This window comes from Sphaeramia orbicularis, chromosome 18 (assembly GCF_902148855.1).
Source record: "Sphaeramia orbicularis chromosome 18, fSphaOr1.1, whole genome shotgun sequence".
Lineage (NCBI taxonomy): Eukaryota > Metazoa > Chordata > Actinopteri > Kurtiformes > Apogonidae > Sphaeramia > Sphaeramia orbicularis.
Window position 1 is genome coordinate 4780813 of NC_043974.1, and position 12821 is coordinate 4793633.

At 40.5% G+C, this 12821-nt stretch overlaps 1 protein-coding gene across 1 annotated transcript in view; it reads right to left on the bottom strand.

Annotated features, from left to right (window-relative positions):
• Positions 1-1622: 1622 nt before the first annotated feature.
• Positions 1623-12821, bottom strand: part of LOC115438946 (circularly permutated Ras protein 1-like) — a 56773-nt gene continuing 45574 nt past the window's right edge. Inside the window, exons 17-19 of the mRNA XM_030162839.1 lie at positions 9904-10044; positions 8704-8797; positions 1623-2409 (exon numbers count right to left, since the gene is read on the bottom strand). Coding sequence (XP_030018699.1) covers positions 2284-2409; positions 8704-8797; positions 9904-10044 — 361 coding nt within the window. The 3' untranslated portion in view covers positions 1623-2283. The remainder of the gene's footprint in view (positions 2410-8703; positions 8798-9903; positions 10045-12821) is intronic.

Consider the following 12821-nt stretch of genomic DNA (forward strand, 5'->3'; position numbering starts at 1 on the left):
TGATAACTTTAATCCTGTTCTTTCCTGCTCCACCTCCCCTCCCTTTGGGCTCCATGGTCTGGCCTGATCAGGCCGATCGTCTGCACCTGGTGAGACTCTGGTGGCTGAATGATCTGGACTGATCAGGCAGATCTTTTACACCTGCTTGCACAGGTGCTCACATGGGCGTGCTTCCAAGTGAGTGCCCCACCCACTGACCTCAAAGGAGAGAGAGAAAACAAAATGAGCAAACATTAAGTGAAGACAAACTAAATAGGTACCATATTAGATGTCAACACAAAAAGTGGTCATCAGTAAATTAAAGGATTAAATACCAATACTGAATAATTAAACTAAATAGGTGCAAGGATAAATACAAATACTATATGATTAAACTAAATGGGTGTGAGGTAGATGGGATACACCTGGTTAGTGAGGGGGGGTCACTACAGCTCCCTCACAGCGTATTAGGGGCCTCACTTTACTTTCTTGCCTAGGGCCCCCAGATATCTTGAAACAGCCCTGCCAGAGTCCATTTGGAAGTGGACCCAGACTACCTAGAAGAGGTGTTTGATTCCAATTAGAGTTCACATGTTTGTACACACACCTAAAAAAAGTCCAGACATTTCAGGGAAATGACCTCTGGTCCATTTTAAACGGACCAAACGAAGTAGGAGTGAATTTACCCTAAAAACATAAGATGATTAGTTGAAAATATAAAAGTTTTGCTTTGTGTTTTGTTTAATGACTCCTTTTTTCCTCCAATGTTACTTGCAGCCAACAAGTGCTGGGATGATGTGCAGTGCAGCCATAAACTTCCATCTGTCTGCACTAAGAACCCTCAGTGACTGAAGCACTGACTGGGATTTCAGCTGAAACAGCCTCATGTCTGCTTCTTTTCTATTGCAGTAAAATGCTGTAAAACAGGGGTGTCAAACTCATATTAGTTCAGGGGCCACATTCGGCCGCTTTGATCTGAGTCTCAGACAATTCTAGAGTGGTCTAAGTTATTTATAATTATTTATAATTATATAGCAGTTGTATATTGAGGTGTGGTGGAAATGGCATTTGTTCAACACAGATCAGAAAAAATGTACAAAATTAACAACCTCTCTTGTAATCTAAGTTTGTCCTCTCACAGATCTTAAAGCTAGATAAATTATTTAAACTTATAAGTCTGAGTTAGGTGAGTTTTGAACAACAGAAGGATATTTGGAGTCATTGTAGGTTATTTTCCTATTATTACCTCTGCCAAGGAGGTTATGTTTTTGCCAGGTTTTGTTTGTTTGTTTGTTAGCAAGATAAGTCAAAAAGTTATGGATTTTTCAGGAAATGTTGATACTGGCACAAGGAACAAATGATTAAACTTTGGTGGTGATTGGAGGGTGGGGGGTGGGGGGAGACAGATCTGCCTTGGCGGAGGTCTGCGCTCTAGTTTTATTTGAGATCCCATTGGTCTGTATGTGGCCCCTGAACTAACATGAGTTCAACATAATTGGTTGTTCATATCTTCAGTGTAATTTTTGCACTTTGTAAATTCATCCCATGGGCCGGTTTTGGCCCACAGGCCGCATGTTGGACACCCCTGCTGTAAAACAAAGTTAGGTAAAGTGTTGCATATATAAAAGATCAAACTGGACGTATAAAGAATGGCAAGATTTACGCTTTATTCGACAGATTGTACAACTCTGTCTTTATGCAAAATTAAAGGCTGAAGCAAATACATAAGGCGTGTGTTTTGATTTGACATTGACATGTTCTCCACACACCTCTGTATCTGTCCCATCACACCATCGGATGTCACCCCCACATGGGACAAACATACACAGAAACGGGAGATTTAGACCAAACAGCTAGTTCATCAGATGCTGCATGTGCACTGTTGTAGGCGCTGATATTTAACTAGAACAGATTATCAGAGGTTTACACCAGTCTCAGACAGACTGGGTACATGAAGCATTCTTCTGATTATTTATGAAATAAAACAGTTTTTGTGTGGCTTTCAGTCCAAATTAAAACCTCTATAAGTCCAATAGATAAATGATGGTCTAGCCTGTTGTGGTGGCGTTGAGGCGTCTGCAGGCTGATATGTGTTCAAACGTACAGAATGTCCTTAAAGTGGACAAACCGAATGACCATCCTACATCAGATGAGTCACAGCACATTAACAGATAAAGGATGGATTTCTCCAAACCTTTATTTCCCTCTCGTTCACACATTAATGATCCTAAAACTGAAGCCGTGCTCCACAGTAAAGGGCCAGTTGGTAAAGTCCTTCCAGAGCAGATGATGTCCTATCACAGCTCAGATGGCTTCCATAAGTGCCTTCTTCCTCCTGTCCGCCGGCCTCGGACCCTCAGTGGTTCTGTTAGTGGCGCTGCTGGCTCTCTTCATCTGGTACACCACCTTCGCTGCTTCATCAGAAAGGGTCTGCACAAAGACACGTCCGTTTGGACTGTGAGCATTAGGTCGTGAATACAGAAAACATGTTTGTTTGTTTTCCAATAACATGACATATTTTATAAGTCAAAGACAAGCTGAGAAACCAAATCAAAGGGTAAATATGGGATGTATATATGAAGCAAGAGCCATAAAAAGGACTAAAATCAATGGTTTTGTCTCATAAACTACTGTACATTATGAGTGTATTTCTTAATGTATTGAAAGAATAACAAAATTCTTCTACCATCACATTAAGATTGAATATTAATATTGTATTCATTTAACCATTAACCTCCTACTTCTGACCAAAGACAAAAAGGCCTGGAACCTGAACTCATGGTCAGTCTGGATCCACTGGATCCACTGAAAACAGGTTTAAGACCCACCGCAAACAGGTTTAAGACCCACAGAAAACAGGTTTAAGACCCACCGCAAACAGGTTTAAGACCCACTGAAAACAGGCTTAAGACCCACCAGAAACAGGTTTTAAGACCCACAGAAAACAGGTTTAAGACCCACCAAAAACAGGTTTAAGACCCACTGAAAACAGGTTTAAGACCCACCACAAACAGGTTTAAGACCCACCAGAAACAGGTTTAAGACCCACCAAAAACAGGTTTAAGACCCACCGAAAACAGGTTTAAGACCCACAGAAAACAGGTTTAAGACCCACAGAAAACAGGTTTAAGACCCACCAGAAACAGGTTTAAGACCCACCAAAAACAGGTTTAAGACCCACCGAAAACAGGTTTAAGACCCACAGAAAACAGGTTTAAGACCCACAGAAAACAGGTTTAAGACCCACCAGAAACAGGTTTAAGACCCACCAAAAACAGGTTTAAGACCCACCGAAAACAGGTTTAAGACCCACCAGAAACAGGTTAAAGACCCACAGAAAACAGGTTTAAGACCCACCAAAAACAGGTTTAAGACCCACCAGAAACAGGTTAAAGACCCACCAGAAACAGGTTTAAGACCCACCAGAAACAGGTTAAAGACCCACCGAAAACAGGTTTAAGACCCACCAGAAACAGGTTAAAGACCCACAGAAAACAGGTTTAGGACCCACCAGAAACAGGTTTAAGACCCACCAAAAATAGGTTTAAGACCCACCGAAAACAGGTTTAAGACCCACCAGAAACAGGTTAAAGACCCACCAGAAACAGGTTTAAGACCCACCAGAAACAGGTTAAAGACCCACCAAAAACAGGTTTAAGACCCACAGAAAACAGGTTTAAGACCCACCGAAAACAGGTTTAAGACCCACCGAAAACAGGTTTAAGACCCACCAGAAACAGGTTAAAGACCCACAGAAAACAGGTTTAAGACCCACCAGAAACAGGTTTAAGACCCACCAGAAACAAGTTTAAGACCCACCAAAAACAGGTTTAAGACCCACCAGAAACAGGTTAAAGACCCACAGAAAACAGGTTTAAGACCCACCAGAAACAGGTTAAAGACCCACAGAAAACAGGTTTAAGACCCACCAGAAACAGGTTTAAGACCCACCAGAAACAGGTTTAAGACCCACCAGAAACAGGTTTAAGACCCACCAGAAACAGGTTAAAGACCCACCAAAAACAGGTTTAAGACCCACCAGAAACAGGTTTAAGACCCACCAGAAACAGGTTTAAGACCCACCAGAAACAGGTTAAAGACCCACCAGAAACAGGTTTAAGACCCACCAGAAACAGGTTAAAGACCCACCGAAAACAGGTTTAAGACCCACCAAAAACAGGTTTAAGACCCACCGAAAACAGGTTTAAGACCCACCAGAAACAGGTTAAAGACCCACAGAAAACAGGTTTAAGACCCACCAAAAACAGGTTTAAGACCCACCAGAAACAGGTTTAAGACCCACCAAAAACAGGTTTAAGACCCACCAGAAACAGGTTAAAGACCCACAGAAAACAGGTTTAAGACCCACCAGAAACAGGTTTAAGACCCACCAGAAACAGGTTTAAGACCCACCAAAAACAGGTTTAAGACCCACCAGAAACAGGTTTAAGACCCACCAGAAACAGGTTAAAGACCCACCAAAAACAGGTTTAAGACCCACCAGAAACAGGTTTAAGACCCACCAGAAACAGGTTTAAGACCCACCAGAAACAGGTTAAAGACCCACCAGAAACAGGTTTAAGACCCACCAAAAAAACAGGTTAAAGACCCACCAAAAACAGGTTTAAGACCCACCAAAAACAGGTTTAAGACCCACCAGAAACAGGTTAAAGACCCACCAGAAACAGGTTAAAGACCCACCAGAAACAGGTTTAAGACCCACCGAAAACAGGTTTAAGACCCACCAGAAACAGGTTAAAAACCCACAGAAAACAGGTTTAAGACCCACCAAAAACAGGTTTAAGACCCACCAGAAACAGGTTAAAGACCCACAGAAAACAGGTTTAAGACCCACCAGAAACAGGTTTAAGACCCACCAGAAACAGGTTTAAGACCCACCAAAAACAGGTTTAAGACCCACCAGAAACAGGTTAAAGACCCACCAGAAACAGGTTAAAGACCCACCAGAAACAGGTTTAAGACCCACCAGAAACAGGTTTAAGACCCACCAAAAACAGGTTTAAGACCCACCAGAAACAGGTTAAAGACCCACCAGAAACAGGTTAAAGACCCACCAGAAACAGGTTTAAGACCCACCAGAAACAGGTTTAAGACCCACAGAAAACAGGTTAAAGACCCACCAGAAACAGGTTAAAGACCCACAGAAAACAGGTTAAAGACCCACCAAAAACAGGTTTAAGACCCACCAAAAACAGGTTAAAGACCCACCAGAAACAGGTTAAAGACCCACAGAAAACAGGTTAAAGACCCACCAAAAACAGGTTAAAGACCCACCAAAAACAGGTTAAAGACCCACCAGAAACAGGTTAAAGACCCACAGAAAACAGGTTTAAGACCCACCAAAAACAGGTTAAAGACCCACCAGAAACAGGTTAAAGACCCACCAAAAACAGGTTAAAGACCCACCAAAAACAGGTTAAAGACCCACCAAAAACAGGTTAAAGACCCACCAGAAACAGGTTAAAGACCCACAGAAAACAGGTTTAAGACCCACCAAAAACAGGTTAAAGACCCACCAAAAACAGGTTAAAGACCCACCAAAAACAGGTTAAAGACCCACCAGAAACAGGTTAAAGACCCACAGAAAACAGGTTAAAGACCCACCGAAAACAGGTTTAAGACCCACCAAAAACAGGTTAAAGACCCACCAAAAACAGGTTAAAGACCCACAGAAAACAGGTTTAAGACCCACCAAAAACAGGTTAAAGACCCACTGAAAACAGGTTTAAGACCCACCAAAACAGGTTAAAGACCCACCAAAAACAGGTTTAAGACCCACCAGAAACAGGTTAAAGACCCACCAGAAACAGGTTAAAGACCCACCAGAAACAGGTTTAAGACCCACCAGAAACAGGTTTAAGACCCACCAAAAACAGGTTTAAGACCCACCAGAAACAGGTTAAAGACCCACCAGAAACAGGTTAAAGACCCACCAGAAACAGGTTTAAGACCCACCAGAAACAGGTTTAAGACCCACAGAAAACAGGTTAAAGACCCACCAGAAACAGGTTAAAGACCCACAGAAAACAGGTTAAAGACCCACCAAAAACAGGTTTAAGACCCACCAAAAACAGGTTAAAGACCCACCAGAAACAGGTTAAAGACCCACAGAAAACAGGTTAAAGACCCACCAAAAACAGGTTAAAGACCCACCAAAAACAGGTTAAAGACCCACCAGAAACAGGTTAAAGACCCACCAAAAACAGGTTTAAGACCCACCAGAAACAGGTTAAAGACCCACAGAAAACAGGTTTAAGACCCACCAAAAACAGGTTTAAGACCCACCAGAAACAGGTTTAAGACCCACCAAAAACAGGTTTAAGACCCACCAGAAACAGGTTAAAGACCCACAGAAAACAGGTTTAAGACCCACCAGAAACAGGTTTAAGACCCACCAGAAACAGGTTTAAGACCCACCAAAAACAGGTTTAAGACCCACCAGAAACAGGTTTAAGACCCACCAGAAACAGGTTAAAGACCCACCAGAAACAGGTTTAAGACCCACCAGAAACAGGTTTAAGACCCACCAGAAACAGGTTTAAGACCCACCAGAAACAGGTTAAAGACCCACCAGAAACAGGTTTAAGACCCACCAAAAACAGGTTAAAGACCCACCAAAAACAGGTTTAAGACCCACCAAAAACAGGTTTAAGACCCACCAGAAACAGGTTAAAGACCCACCAGAAACAGGTTAAAGACCCACCAGAAACAGGTTTAAGACCCACCGAAAACAGGTTTAAGACCCACCAGAAACAGGTTAAAAACCCACAGAAAACAGGTTTAAGACCCACCAGAAACAGGTTTAAGACCCACCAGAAACAGGTTAAAGACCCACAGAAAACAGGTTTAAGACCCACCAGAAACAGGTTTAAGACCCACCAGAAACAGGTTTAAGACCCACCAAAAACAGGTTTAAGACCCACCAGAAACAGGTTAAAGACCCACCAGAAACAGGTTAAAGACCCACCAGAAACAGGTTTAAGACCCACCAGAAACAGGTTTAAGACCCACCAAAAACAGGTTTAAGACCCACCAGAAACAGGTTAAAGACCCACCAGAAACAGGTTAAAGACCCACCAGAAACAGGTTTAAGACCCACCAGAAACAGGTTTAAGACCCACAGAAAACAGGTTAAAGACCCACCAGAAACAGGTTAAAGACCCACCAAAAACAGGTTTAAGACCCACCAAAAACAGGTTAAAGACCCACCAGAAACAGGTTAAAGACCCACCAGAAACAGGTTAAAGACCCACAGAAAACAGGTTTAAGACCCACCAAAAACAGGTTAAAGACCCACCAAAAACAGGTTAAAGACCCACCAAAAACAGGTTAAAGACCCACCAGAAACAGGTTAAAGACCCACAGAAAACAGGTTAAGGACCCACCGAAAACAGGTTTAAGACCCACCAAAAACAGGTTAAAGACCCACCAAAACAGGTTAAAGACCCACAGAAAACAGGTTTAAGACCCACCAAAAACAGGTTAAAGACCCACTGAAAACAGGTTTAAGACCCACCAAAAACAGGTTAAAGACCCACCAAAAACAGGTTTAAGACCCACCAGAAACAGGTTAAAGACCCACCAGAAACAGGTTAAAGACCCACCAGAAACAGGTTTAAGACCCACCAGAAACAGGTTTAAGACCCACCAAAAACAGGTTTAAGACCCACCAGAAACAGGTTAAAGACCCACCAGAAACAGGTTAAAGACCCACCAGAAACAGGTTTAAGACCCACCAGAAACAGGTTTAAGACCCACAGAAAACAGGTTAAAGACCCACCAGAAACAGGTTAAAGACCCACAGAAAACAGGTTAAAGACCCACCAAAAACAGGTTTAAGACCCACCAAAAACAGGTTAAAGACCCACCAGAAACAGGTTAAAGACACACAGAAAACAGGTAAAGACCCACCAAAAACAGGTTAAAGACCCACCAAAAACAGGTTAAAGACCCACCAGAAACAGGTTAAGACCCACAGAAAACAGGTTTAAGACCCACCAAAAACAGGTTAAAGACCCACCAGAAACAGGTTAAAGACCCACCAAAAACAGGTTAAAGACCCACCAAAAACAGGTTAAAGACCCACCAAAAACAGGTTAAAGACCCACCAGAAACAGGTTAAAGACCCACAAAAAACAGGTTTAAGACCCACCAAAAACAGGTAAAGACCCACCAAAAACAGGTTAAAGACCCACCAAAAACAGGTTAAAGACCCACCAGAAACAGGTTAAAGACCCACAGAAAACAGGTTAAAGACCCACCGAAAACAGGTTTAAGACCCACCAAAAACAGGTTAAAGACCCACCAGAAACAGGTTAAAGACCCACAGAAAACAGGTTTAAGACCCACCAAAAACAGGTTAAAGACCCACCAGAAACAGGTTAAAGACCCACAGAAAACAGGTTTAAGACCCACCAAAAACAGGTTAAAGACCCACTGAAAACAGGTTTAAGACCCACCAACTAAACTGAAGTCAATTAAAACTAAACTAATGATCATTTTGTGAGTCAGTGACAGTTTGTCAGGCCTATTTCCAGCAGTTGGACCATGGACTGAACGCAGACATTTTTATAGGCCTCTGTTCTTTACGTCACCAAGTCAAGTAAGAAATAACCAAACTCATAAACTCTCCCATGACTAAGAAGTAACCTCTGAACCACCAGATTAAGACTTTGAAGAGTCACACAGACGATAGTTAATAACCTGGGACTCTGTGGCGATGTCGTCACAGATGGTCGTCATGGTATCCATCCAGTTGCCATAGATATTTTCCTCCTGTTGGATTGGTTTCTGCTGACTATGGACAATGAGAGGAACAGTCACACAGGTTGGTTTTACAAAATCAAAGGTGAATCCACTCAAACAAACAGCCACACATTAGGAATCACTTCCTTGATCCTTAAAATGACAGAGTTCCTGTTTGTGTGTGGACATGAGTGTTGGTGTGGACGCTGTCAGGTCTGTCATCAGAAGGAGTCTGAGCACAGTCACCGTTAAAGTTACACTGCTCAAAAGAAAAGACACAAACTGACATCATGTACGGTGGGTTTAGAAATGAAAAGGGGGTTTCAGTTCTGGATCCTCTGCTCAAGCAGATCTTCACTGCATCCCATAATGACAGAAGTAATATTATTAATTCCACCTGAACATTCTGCATAAAACATGTCCTCCATCATGGCTGAACTTACTGACACTGACATCGTTTATATTACCAGCATGTTGTCCTACTGGATACTGTAAAAGGTTAAAGGTCAACTGATCCCTGTAGGGAAATGCAGTCTGTATTTTACCCATTCTAATGCCCTGTACCTGGCATTAGCATTAGCATTAGCATTAGCCCATTAGGCGCAGTGAGCTGCCACTGAAGACCCTCAGGGACCAAGTCCAGACCCTCATCAGCACCATGATCCGAGAGTTCACCTGGACGAACCTGTGTTTATGTACTACTATAGGAGTACTCACAGTACTAGTACTATAGGAGTACTGACAATACTAGTACTATAGGAGTACTCACAGTACTAGTACTATAATAGTACTAATAGTACTAGTACTATAGGAGTACTGACAGCACTGGTACTATAGGAGAATACTGTAGCAGTACTAGTACTATAGGAGTATACTGTAGCAGTATTAGTACTATAGGAGTATACTGCAGCAGTACTGGTACTATAGGAGTATGCCGTAGCAGTACTAGTACTATAGGAGTATATTGTAGCAGTATATTGTAGCAGTATTAGTACCACAGGACCATGTTGTAGCAGTACTAGTACTATAGGAGTATACTGTAGTAGTATTAGTACTATGGGAATATACTGTAGCAGTATTAGTACTATAGGAGTATACTGTAGCAGTACTTGAGCCGTAGTTGTGGCTCTGGCTCCGCCCCCCTGTGTCAGCTGGTACCTGATTCGCTGCAGCAGGTCCTGCTGTGCTCTCAGCTCCCTCTGTGCGTCCTGTACTCGTCCCTCCATGGTTAACCTGGCACACAGCTGAGCACAGTGAACACCCAGCACCGCCATGCTGAGGCTGCCAGCCCAGATCTGACTGCACACACACACACACACACACACACACACACACACACACACACACACACACACACACACACACACACACAGTCTTCATTAAACATCATTATTCAGATGAACTCCATCATTATTTACTGAAGGCAGTTTCCCTTCAGTTTTAGACGACTTTGATGTAAAGTGCTTTGGGTGCCTCGAAAAGAGCTATAGAAACCTAATCCATTATTATTATTATCATTATTATTATTATTATTATTATTATTATTATTATTAGTATTATTATTATTATTATTATTACTGTAGATGTTAAGAGGTGGACAAAAGCTCTGCATGCTTTTTATGATTAGATTAAATTAGATTAGATTAGATTAGATTAGTTAGATTAGATTAGATTAGATTAGTTAAATTAGATTAGGTTAGATTAGATTAGATCAGATCAGATCAGATCAGATCAGGGGTGTCCAGTCCTGGTCCTCCGGATCTACTATCCTCCATGTCTCAGATGTTTCCCTCTTCCAACACACCTGATTGAAATGATCAGCCTATGATGAAGCTCTGATAACGACCGTCAGGTGGACTGGAAGAGGAAACATCTAAAACCTGCAGGATAGTGGCCCTGGAGGACCAGGACTGGACACCCCTGGACTAGATGAACTGTACTGATCCTATGGTCAGAGTCGTCAGGACGTGGAGGTTCCACAAGTAGAACAAACAACGAATACACACACAAGAAAACAACAAAACCATAACTATAACAAACAGGAGGGGAAAACCACAATTATACAATGGAAAGAACTAAGAGAACAAGCAGCAAAGTAGTAATAACGATGATAATAATAATAATAACAATAATAATAATAATAATAATAATAATAAGAAGAAGAAGTAGCTTTTTATGTCATAATATTATAATACAATATTATACTATGCACTATATGTTGAATAATCACAGGATAAAAGTTATAATAAAGTGATAACAGTAATTGTCATAATATGATGATAATAATAATAATAATAATAATAATAATAATAATAATAATAATAATAATGTGTTATAATGTTGAATATATAGTACTACAACAAATCGACACTAGTACTAGTACAAGAAGACTACTCACTGCAGACTATTTTCTTAAGTCATTAATTGGTGTTAGATTTTTTTTTTTTTTTTTTTTTTTTTTTTGAAGGATGTGTTCAGAAGTTCTTCCTGCTTCTGTTTCTCCTCCATGACAGTAGTATTATTATATTATTATACTAGAATCATGAGGACATCATCTTCAGCTTTGGAAACAACAGGTTTACTAAATAACTTGTTGATTCAGTGGGAAAATAATGACCAGTGCACATGTCGATGGGTTACAGTTGTAGAAAATGTCCAAATCCAACGAAAACACCTGCTCATCTTCAGTTTTATGAATAATGGATGCACCTCATTTGAAGTGCTTATACTCCAATCAGAGAAAATGGTGGGTTACTGATAATACAGGATCTTTTCTCTCAACAACAGAGAGTTTTTTCTGTTTCCTCTGCTCAGGTGCTGTTAGAATGAATCAATATTGAATTAACGTTTAATTAGCATTTAATCAAAATGTAATCATCTTAAAAGATACTTCATATTATTTTACTTTAGATAGTTTAAGTCTTAAGTTTAATCACATATTAGTTAGTAGTAGTTATTGTTTTAAGATAATTTCTTTGTTTCACTGGATTTCTTTGTTTTACTAGTGAGTCGTACAGTTCTTGTGAATGCACATCTTGGTCCACATTCTAAACTGGCAGATTTGTGAACACAGGACTTAGGTTTTAGCTTAGCTACACTTTTGAATACACATCAAGGTTCGAATAGTTTTGGATTTTTTATTATAGTTTAGTTTTATTTAGTTTTGACTTTTTTCCCCTTTAATTCAGTTAGTTTTAATTCGTTTTTAGAGCAGGTTTGATAGTTTTTATTAGTTTTTGTGATTTTCTAAATGCTTAGTTTTAGTTTAATTTTAGTTTTGTTGTATCTTTTCTCTTCTTCTCTGTCATATTCAAATAAATCCCAGACAGGACTCTGCTGCTTTCTCCCAACTTTAGTCTCCATGTTTCCAGGTAGAGTGGTGACCAGAAGACGACTGGAAATGACAAGTGACGAGAAGTGACGGACTGTTAACTGTCATATGGTGCCAGCAGCTAAAATTGCTTGAGGGAAATAAATCGATTTCATTTCAATCTGACATTGACAAAGACGAAAACGAAGGGAATTTTATCCATAATTTTTACACGTTTTAGTTTGTTTTGTAAACACACAATACAGTTTCAGTTAGTTATTGTTTTTTTTTTTTCTTTCAATTATACTTTTTATTTATTTCAGTTAACGAAAATGTTTTTACAATGCTAGTTTTCATCATTTCGTTAGTTTTCGTTAACGATGATAACCTTGATACACATGCCCACATAGGATCGTAAATTTTAGGAGATCAGGGCCCGTGTTCCTAAAGATTCTGAGAATCCTCTCACAGCTCCTAACTTAATCTAAACATTCCAAGCAAGGAGTCTTAGCTCAGGAGTGATTCCAGAACACTCTCAGAGAACTCTGAGCAAGGAATGGACAGAAATTCCTATCTTAGTGAGGAGGTGTGGTCGACCCTGTTGCTAGGTATGAGTCATCATTTCAAAAGCTGTGATTGGTTGATCCTAAAAGCTAGAAAAAAAACTATACTTTGGTGATAATGGGCAAGGGATGGACCCTCAAATGGATAAACTTAATCATAGAATCTAATCTTATGAAGACTGTGTAATTGTAAATAATATTTC